Source organism: Euphorbia lathyris, chromosome 2, assembly GCF_963576675.1.
Source record: "Euphorbia lathyris chromosome 2, ddEupLath1.1, whole genome shotgun sequence".
NCBI classification, from domain to species: Eukaryota; Viridiplantae; Streptophyta; class Magnoliopsida; order Malpighiales; family Euphorbiaceae; genus Euphorbia; species Euphorbia lathyris.
In genome coordinates, this window is record NC_088911.1 from 114,748,947 (window position 1) to 114,759,986 (window position 11,040).

At 36.1% G+C, this 11,040-nt stretch overlaps 1 protein-coding gene across 2 annotated transcripts; it reads right to left on the bottom strand.

Annotated features, from left to right (window-relative positions):
- Positions 1–8,067: 8,067 nt before the first annotated feature.
- Positions 8,068–10,094, bottom strand: LOC136219565 (disease resistance RPP13-like protein 4). 2 transcript variants are annotated; one of them, XM_066007013.1, is made up of 2 exons: positions 9,929–10,094; positions 8,068–9,725 (listed from the first exon to the last, which is right to left on the bottom strand). In XM_066007013.1, the coding sequence occupies exon 2, from the start codon at positions 9,704–9,706 to the stop codon at positions 8,069–8,071; it is 1,638 nt and encodes a 545-aa protein (XP_065863085.1). In that variant the 5' UTR covers positions 9,707–9,725; positions 9,929–10,094; the 3' UTR covers position 8,068. The 2 variants fall into 2 exon arrangements, with proteins under 2 accessions (XP_065863085.1, XP_065863084.1); XM_066007012.1 differs by having other exon boundaries at positions 9,887–10,094.
- Positions 10,095–11,040: the final 946 nt, after the last annotated feature.

The window sequence follows — 11,040 nt, forward strand, 5'->3', positions numbered from 1 at the left end:
GAGGTCTTGTCCGCCCGACTAGCGCCTTACGACTTTTATAACACTGCCTGGTGGAGTGGGGCATTGAGGAATAGAAGCGACCGGAGATAATGGCCACACGGCGTGTTAGATATGTCACACGCCATGTGAGATAACTTATTCGCCAAGAAAACCAAAGCTCCCAAATTTTTGTTTGATCTTTATTACTGTTTTGTCACTTTGATATTACTATTTTGCCATTAAAATTTATTTACTACTCTAACACTTACCCATTTCACCCCACCTTACCCATATTACTTTCTTTATGGAATGTAATCCTAGTAAGGGTATCATAGTCTTTTATCTTTGAATTAGGGGGCTATTTAAACCCCACACTACGCCAAAACCCTCTTCAGACGACGGTTAAAAACCGTCGTCCCGCGAGATATAAATCTGTCACGGGGCTCGCTGCCGTCTATTGCACCTTCAGACGACGGTCAGGTTCTGTCATGTTTCGTCATCACACATGACATTAGCCTATTTTCTTACTGTCATTTTACCCTTGTTACGATGCAACTTATTTATTACTGTCGTCACCTTTAATGTCATCAAATGACATTTTTACAATTAAAACCGTCAGGTTAGCGTGTGGGAAATTGGCATATTCAATTTGAGATGACAGTTCGTATAATAATTTCTGCCGTTATAGCCTGTTTAGATGGCACACGTCTTAATCAATCATGTCAAAGGATTTTTTTTCATGTGACAGAAACATTAATTTTAATGTCTTTTTATTGATGTTTAGATGACATTTTTAAAAATTAAAATGTCACTTTATGCCTTCTTCTTCGTTTGAATTTCTGGTTTTTATACCTGAATACAGAAACATTCTAAAATATGAAGATTAAATTCTGTATATCAATGGTTGCAATTTTATTGGAGACCAATACTCATAATATGTTTACATTTGTGCCTAACGTCAATCCATGTCTTGAATAACCAATACATTTCTGAATTAAAACACAAAAATAATAACCAATATCTTCCATAAGTCAATTCATATCTTGGAGTAATAATTAGGCCTATAATCCCAAAGGTCTTGCTATCTGCAAAAGCCAAGCAGGTCATTAATATTACACACAACCCTAAACTCAGTAGTAATTACGTGACCCTTCCCCTAACACGGCCTTTCACTTACCACAATCATATCACTATAAATATATGCATCATGATTCAGAATCATACCTTCAACAGTCAGAAAACTTACCAACAATGGATCCCCATGTTGAAACTCCAGGAGAAATAATTGCTGACTTGGGTAAGTTGTACATGGAGAACCCAGAGTGGCTTCTGGCCATCAATGGTACGTATGTCAATCCATAGTTGTTCTGTAACCCTTCCTGGTTTCTTCTATGTATTTCTAATGATTCTTCTTAAATGATAACGTTCAGGTCCTCTTGATGGTAACTTCTTCAAATGGTCGATCAGAATGAAAGGCCCCCAATACACCCCATATGAAAGGGGTGTATTTGAAATCAGAATCAGCTACCATCCGGATTTCCCAAACAGACCTGCAAGAGTAATATTAACTCAGATCAGTAAGATATAATCACCTATATGAAACATACACTAATAGATCTCTCCTCTTATTCTCAGTTTTGGTTCCGGAATAGGATATATCATCCTAACGTGGCTCCTCAGGGGTCGATTCATCTTCCCCATATCCTTAATAACCATCGCTTCTCCACTGCCACGGTATAATGCAACCATTTATCTATTTCATTTGATAAACATACAACATCATATTTTTGTTCTAATTATTCTATGCATTTTGTAGTGTCTGTGGCACATATATGAGCTACTTCTACAGCCCCACAGTGAGGAGCCATTTCCTGGGCAAGAAGCAGTTGTTGAGCAATACCGCAGCAACAGGGAAGAGTATGAGGGGATCACCCGGATATAGACTGAGGAGTATGCAAAGTGTATATGAGGGTGTCCAAATCTCCTAAACTATCTTGGCTAAGAGAAAGGAGAATCAGAAGGCAATGTGAGCTCCAAATGTGGTTCTCATTCCAATTCCAAATTTCCTTTCTTTAGTCAAAATAGTTAAGGAGCTTTGGACCTTTAATTCCCCCCCTTTTGTAATATATAACGTAGAGCTTTGTGCTCCTAAACTGACCATTTTATAATGCTCCTTCCACTTGGTAATGAGGGTTATGATGCTGTCACCACAAGGGACTCTGTTTGTGCTGATTATGAAGGGTGTTCAAATCTCCTAAGCTGTCTTGGCTAAGTGAAAGGAGAATTGAAAGGCAATGTGATATCCAAATGTGGTTCTCATTCCAATTCCAAATTTCCTTTCACTAGTGAAAACAGCTAAGGAACTTTGGACTGTCAATTACAACCGAAAGGCAACACTCATCCCCCCCCTTTTGTAATATAACGTAGAGCTTTGCTATTCAGTTTGTATGTATGTGCAAGTAAACTAAACTGACCCTTTTACAATGCTCCTTCCACTTGGGTTGTACTCGTGGTACTCTAAACTTGGTAATGAGGTTTATGATGCTGTCAAAACAAGGGACTCTGTTTGTGCTGAATGCATCATAAACCTATCACCATGTTTAATGTTGTTGTTACGATATCAAACCGAGTGGAAAGGAACATAGTAAGAGTATGGCCAATGCACATACATAACCCTTTATGTAGAGCTTGTTATTCAGTTCGTATGTATATGTATATTCTATCTAATCAAAATATATCTTATCATTTGCAAGCCATATCAATACATGCAATTAGCCTAAATTTACCCTTTAATACATGCTTCATACATGCTTCATAAACGAATTGCATTCAGAATCCTTACTTATCATTTCAAATAAAAATGAGCCAGTTGAGTTCATAACATTTTCAGCTTTAAGAGTATGCCTAACATGCTATAACAAGTAGACAACTTATAAAAGTAGACATGTATATTCAAGTGAACATGCTATAACAAGTAGACAACTTATTCGTGCATGTATATTCCTTACTTATTCAAGACAACTTATTCCTTACTTATCATCATAGGTCATGTTCAATTTTAAAAAGAGTATGGATATATCTTATCATTTGCAAGCCATATCAGTACATGCAATTATCCTAAATTTACCTTTTAATACATGCTTCATACATGCTCAATGACCCTTTTACAATGTTCCTCGTACACATACTCATACAGAACCTTAAACATAAGCATCAACAGAACATCATACATAAACATGTTTCATACACATACACATACTCAATCACTTCTAGCAGTATAACTCATAGGTATAAGAGTAGTGCCAATCTCAATGAACATTCAAAGCTTTATAGTATGCCTAATCAGCCACATGCTTAATGACCCTTTTACAATGTTCCTCTAATACTTGATGCATGATTAATAAGCTACATGCCCAAATGAACAATCGTACACATACTCATACAGAACCTCAAACATAAGCATCAACAAACCATCATACATAAACATGTTTCATACACATACACATAGTCAATCACTTCTAGCAGTATAACTCATAGGTGTAAGAGTAGTGCCAATCTCAATGAACATTCAAAGCTTTAGAGTATGCCTAATCAACCACATGCTTAATGACCCTTTTACAATGTTCCTCTAATACTTGATGCATGATTAATAAGCTAATGCCCAAATGAACAATCGTACACATACTCATACAGAACCTCAAACATAAGCATCAATAGAACATCATACATAAACATGTTTCATACACATACACATACTCAATCACTTCTAACAGTATAACTCATAGGTGTAAGAGTAGTGCCAATCTCAATGAACATTCAAAGCTTTAGAGCATGCCTAATCAGCCACATGCTTAATGATTATTCATACATAAACTCTATGAGTCCTAGCTTCCTAAACAGTTATATCTAACCAATCAGTTCATACCAATCATTTCATCATCACCCAAAACATCATACATATATGTAATCGTTCAGTTCAAACCCACATAACAATATATATACTAAATCAGGCTAGTTTCCTAAATCAATGAGTTCTAGGTTCCAAAACAGTACATCAAACATACACAATCACTTCTAAAGGCATGACCAATCAGTTCAAACCAATATAACATTAATATATATTTAGTAAGTTAAAGAAATCTTCCCATATGCTAAAGGCATGAACCGATTGACAATCTCTTCAGTCAGCCTTCCCATGTACTGAAGCATTCTTACTATCCCTGCAAATAGTGTTCAAATAAAAAGGAATTAGATGACTTCATACCATCTACTGTATCAGGCACTGTCTTGCCCTAGATTAAAAAAGATAAAGACCCAAGCTTTACAACAGTGAATCTAAATACAATAAAATCAGTGTAGCTAAGCGAGAGATCTAAACTTTTTAATGATAGGTCTGAAAATCACAAGATCCTTATACCAGCTGCTGAAATCGACATACACAAAAGTAAATTGGATGAGGAAAAGATAAGAGTAAGGAACAATGATACATCTAGGAACGAAGAAAATATGGCTTACCAGTACCGTGTTTCCAACTCAGCCAGTGATTGCTCAAATCAACCATGGAGATAGAGAGGGATGAGAGGGATGAAGCTTGCGTTACCTAAACTGGGGTTTGGGATTGAGAGAGGGTTTATATATCAGCTGAAATTTCAGTCAAATTATATAGAGCGCCTAAAATTTGGTATGGCCGCGTAAGTGAAATTTCATTTGCCGCTTTTTTGTTTTCGGCATACAATGACATTCATTTATTAGAAGTGTCATTTGTTGAGCGCATTAAATTTAACGAAAACGCGCGTTTTCTTTGGATGACAGAATTCTGTAATTGTAATGTCATTTGAGAATCGAGCGCATTTTTTTTTATTTCGCCTTAAGATGACATACAGTTAAAATACTGTCACGAAAAATATTCAGACGACACGAAAACAAATGTCTGTCATGTATCTTGTGTCATGTGAAAGGGAAAATGGCATAGTGCCAACTTCTGTAAGGATATTCATCTTTTTCAATCTTAATAAAAAACTTTGAAAAAACTTCTCTTAAAGAACAAGGTTTATACCTTTCTATATGGGATTTACTCCTTCAAGTTAAACTAGAGAAGAAACTCTTTGTTGGTTTAATATCAAAACCAACACAGTCGGTATTTATCCGTATCAGTTGGTATCAGAGCCGAATGATTTTCCTAACCTGAGACTTCTTTTTGGCGATGATTCATGATAGGTGTAAATTATACCTAATTATTCAAAGTGTTAATTTAGAGGTGATTTAGAACTTAATGATGGCCTTTATAAGCCTTAAATCTTATTAATTACCTTTAATTTGCAGATTGTTCTTAGCAAGAATCAGATTGTTCTCCATGGAAATCGGACTGTTCTATGTAACAGTCTGCTCGTTCTCTGACAGAAATATGCTAGGAAGAAAATGAATAAAGATGAAGGCTGGAAATTACAAGTGGTGCAAAAAGAATGGACCCAAGTTGCATTTATCCAATCTAAATGGTTGTCTTTGCTGTTTTTAAGGAGGTTGTCACTTTGTATGACTAAGCATGCATGCGCTATTTTGTTTCTTCCTGCAAACTGTTCTGTCTCTTCTGCAATCTGCTCCCTGCACTGTCAGAACAGTCAAGACAAACTGCAAATCTTATATTTTCCACTTATCAAGAAAAACTACACAGCCACCATTCCACACTTCAAGACAATATTTTAAATTATCTTTTGTACTATTAATAGACCTATCATAGGGGTCGAAATCAGGCAGATTTAGAAAGTGAAAAACCAACTTTATTTTCTTTCTGTTTGTTCTTATCAATGGCAACAGCTTGTTCTTCATTGTTGCTTGCATTTTTCTTCTTGAAGATGAGTGAGTAGTTCACTTTTCAGGCTGAAACCAGCCATGAGCTGGTAGTTGTAAGTAATATTCTTCTTTATTATGAATGAGAAAAATATTTGAAGGTTGTTTAATGGTTTATTAATGTATTATAGGAATAGCTAACCTATATTTTAGTTGAATAATCATGAGGAGACTCTGGTTAGGAGATGGAAACACTATTAGACACATGTAACTAGGATTGGAGACATGGGTAATTATATGCTGGGGGTTTTAGCAGTATATCTTAAAATGCTTTTCAAATCTTAATGCTTGGAAATGAAGTGGACATAAGGAGACTTAGTTTACTTATTTCTAAAGAATATTGGGCATATGGGACACCTGACTCAATTGATTCTAGTAAAAGATACCCTAGACCTACGCTCTTAATATCATTCATAAGGAGAAATATGCTTGCTTGTTGTTTCTGGTTGTGCTTTCTGCCTGTTCTCTATCATTAATAAGAAAAATCTATTAATCTGTGTACCATTTGGTACCACAATTGCATATTCAGTTATTTCAATTAAATTTATTGTCTTTCAGGATTAAACCACAAATCTCAACTATAACAGAAGGTTACTTATTAAGGAATCTGATTGTTCTGGAACATTTAGTTACAATATCAAATTGTTCTATCCCTGTGGAGATGATATTATACTTATCATTATTACTTGTACCTAGTACACTTGCTAGTGTTCACATTTCAGGATAAACAGTTCAACCTAGGCTACCTTAAGAAACCATGGAAGTGGTGGACAATAAGATAAAAGACTCCAAGAACGAGATGATGGAGATAATAAGGAAGCAAAATCGGCTTATGGCCGAAAGTAGAAGAGAATGGGAAAAACACACGAGGGAGATGAGAAACGCTATGGAAAACCTTAAGCTTGAAGTGCGAGATATGATTCAACAAGCCGTTGGAGGGTCCTAACAGGAGACCCGAGGGGATTCCTATACTTCAACCACAAAGGCAACCCACACAACCACGATCACCACTGCAAAGGCGAAACTTAGCTCAACTACAACCATTTTTAAAACATTGCTTAGACTTACTATCCTACTTAAGTTGGCAAAGTACACTTGCTATCGCATGTGTATCGTCATTATCCAATCAAAATTTCTCAATATAAAACTTCATAGATAATATCGCGAGGATCTACCAAAACATACAACACAACAAATTATGCTTTAATACTAATTATTAATAATTAGTGTTCATTAATAAGTTAGTACATGAAAATAACCAGAAATCATGAAGAAAAAGCCCAAGCTCAAATAGGAAACATGAAAAATAGCTCACATCTCATTTTTTGCAAACTTGATTAATCAATTATTAATTAAATCTTCACCCTTTCTCCATTTGTCACCAGAACATGGAAAATTCTGCAAATTGAAACAACCACTGACTTCTGCATATCTTAGCAAAGGCATTTCCTTTTCCAAGTCCTTCCAATCTAGCCTTAAGTTAGGCAACACCTTGAAGCACAGACCTTCTATGTTCCAACTTGAAACATTTCCACATTCAATCCTCACAAGATCTCCATTTTCTAGGCATAGATATTGCAAACTTGAAAGCATTTCAGGATTCACCCACCTTGGAAGATTTTCATGCCGGTATCGCCTCAGGTAAAATTCCTGAAGATTTGATGGAGGAGATAGCCTATTCAGCATTTCTGATATCTTTTTATTATCACAATCTTCTGTATCAATTGATAGAACTTTCAATTTTTCAAGCTTCAATAACACATCCATTTCTGTTCCTGATATTTCACTGTCCTTGCCTATGTTCATTCTGAGGACCCTCAGGTTTTGGAGTTCTTCCAGCTCGTTAAATCTACAGCTTTGCCTGTTACCTTGATTTCCTACCCTGAATCCTGAGAGTTCTTGCAGATGAGCAAGCCTTCCGATTCCTTTTGGTAGAAACTGGAGATTGCAAGATCCTACATCCAAGATCATCAGTTTCTTCAATGAAATGATTGATGGATTTAGCTTAAGAAGATTGCTGCATCCATTTAGAATCAGAAGCTGCAAGTTTCGTAGATTTCGCAGGGAATTCGGGAGCTGCGTAAGGCCTGAGAGACCGCTGAGATTCAGATACGCCAGGCGTTTCAGGCAGCAAATCCAGTCAAGGAGATCATCAGCAGAAATGTTCTCCATCCTGTTGAGAGACAAATCCAATACTCTGAGGGAAGTAAGACATGAAACATGCTTGTCTAGTGTAACTTTACTACTTGGCATAACCAATAAAGCCCTGAATTTTCGAGGTGTTTCTTAGCGATTTCGGGTTCATTTCACTTGTGAAACCCAGCCAACGAGGTTCTCCAATCAATTTCTGTCTACTTTGCTCATCAAAGCTACCAAATGACTCCTCTTCAGCTATCATAATTGTCAATTCTCTCACCATGTCATGCATTCTGCAGCTGTAAACTCTGCCATCATAGTCTCGCCTTTGTACTGCCTCAACCAAACATCTTGTAACAAGATCAGATAAGTAATCAAACCCCACTTCCTTAGCAGTCTTTGAGCCTTTTCCATGGATAAGCCCCTCTCCGAGCCACCAATGTACTAACTGTTCAGCATGAATCTCAAAGTCTTCAGGGTAAATTGAGAAACATAACAGACATTGCTTTAAATGGACTGGAAGTTCATCATAGCTCAGCTGTAAAGACGCCATTACGGTATCAATCTGTCCGCCTACTGTCAATTCGTGGAAGTTCTTGTTGATTTCGCTCCATTGGACAAGAGAATTGGTCTTTGGTGCTAGTAATGCTGCTACTGTCTTGATTGCTAGTGGAAGTCCTCCACATTTTTCCAAGATCTCCTTGCCTACTTTCTCGAATCGATCATCCGGTTGACACTTCCCTTTACATCTTGAGAATGCAAATTTACTGAACAACAACCAACTTTCCTCTTTATTCAGAGGTTTTGGCTGATGAATCCGTGACTTATCAACCCCCATACCGGTTGCTACCTCTATGTTTCGAGTAGTTACTATAATGCAGCTTCTTTTACCCATTGCATTCTGCAAGCAAGAGCAGAATTTATCCCACCAAGGCACATTCATCTTCCACACATCATCCATGACCACTAGGCAATTCTTTTCTTTAAGAATCTGACTTATCTTGTGCAACATTTGAGCCTCATCGAAAATTGGACAACTCGGTTCTAATTGCTCCAACATACTCCTCATGATCCTCTCAGCACTACAAGTTTGAGAAACCGAAACCCAAAGCATCTTCTCAAAGCTATTGGACACTTCCACATCATTAAAAATCTTCTGAGCAATGGTGGTTTTTCCTAATCCCCCCATCCCTATGATGCCAATCCTGTGAAGTTCATCAGTGGTGCCAAAAATCCAGCCTTTTAACTTTTCCAAGTCCAATTCTAGTCCAATTATCTCAGATGGATCATAATCCTGAGATGTATATCTGACAACATTGTATGAATTATCCTCTTGATCATTCAAGTCTTGTGCTTTCAGATTCGCGCCCAAAGACCTCTCCATCATCTCCATTTTGGCATTGATTTGCTTCAGTTTTTTGCCTGTTTGGTACCAGAATAGAGGTTTCTGAAAGGTAAGAGTTGTGCAGGAACCATCTTTCTGATTTTCGTCGCGAATGAGGCAATCTGTTAATATGTTGTCAGCTTCATAAACCAGATCTCTTAGAGTTGCCAAGGTTGCCTTGACAATTTGCTTCTTGCTTTTGAGGTTTTCAGTGTCAGCAAGTAAGGCCTTTGCAAGGTCAAGTTTTGTCTTCATGACCTCAAATTGTTCTTTGAAATCAACTGCAAAGTGTGCTTGGGTTTGGAGAGTTATGAACACTTGTTGTGCCAGGACCTGGACCATAGAATCCACAATTGCCATCTTGTTCTTCAAATTTTATCTGTAAAATTCAGAATCAGGACTAACATCATTACTTGACTTGATAAATCATCTTAAGGAAAACACGATTAAAATACTAATTAGAAGTTACCAGAAAACGCGATTAAAGTAAAACGAAAATTGAAATAAGAAGAAATAAGCTGCAAGAGATTATGAAATTACAGATTTTTTCTGAAATTCAGGAAGACAAAAGTAAGGAAGAACCTGAAGAGTATGCTCAGCTCAGCTTTAGATAAGGGATATTTCAAGAGTCAATGTAGAGCATATTTCAAGTAGCAAGCTATCATAATTGAACAATAATTATCATAAGGGATCCACAATTTCCATTTTCCAGCATATAATTGCTTTTCTAAAGCCACTTTATATGTTTCTTTTCTTTTTGGCAGATATTTCATATAAAAAGTAAATTATTTGTTTTGGTGTTCTGTGAATCAAAGAAATAAAATGGAATATATATAGGTGGAAAGTTGTGTTGGTAGAGATGTAGCTTTCACAACATTAGAAAGTACTAGAATTGACTTGTAGTGCAATTATATTCTATTTTAATACAATTAAAATATTTAATATATCCTTTCTAACTTCTTATAGAACATGTAAGACATTAGAAATACATAGAATACCATATAGATTAAAAGGGGATGAATATTTTACACATATCCATATATAAGGTTCTATGACACATTATAGATCCACAACAGCTTATAACAGTCCTATAGCAGCCTAAGTATACTGTAGTTGACTTAGGCATTTTTACGTTTATTACATTAAATTATTATGTAACATAAGTTAACTTTGTTACTCTTTGTTACAACAAGATGATGAGGGGATTAGAATGATGCAAATGGCTAAGTCAAGACAGATGCAAAACAGAGAATTGGAAGGTCAAAAACAAGTCTAAGGAGCGAAAATCTGCTTTGACTCGCCTGCAAGGAACTAAAATAAATTATTTCTAAGATTCGACACTATTTTGTATTTTGCGCATAAAGTCTTCATACGATTCAAATTGATGCCATTCAAGTTTTTATAGAGCTAAGAGATCGAGTTTAAACTTCAATCATATGAACGTTTTGAGATTCAGACTAGAACAAGCTCAAAATCAGCTGCTGAAATAGGGGGACTTACAGGTTTAAATGCTCTTTCTTTATATGTTTGACATTTTTAACATTTGTATTTGTATTTGAAATAACAGAGGTATTGAAATAACTTGAGCTTAATTAGTATTAACCAAACACACCTATTTAGGTTTAGGTTGTATTGTTTATTATTTTACAACGTGGAAGATTTGAATGGTTTACGGTCTCATGATGTTTACTCCT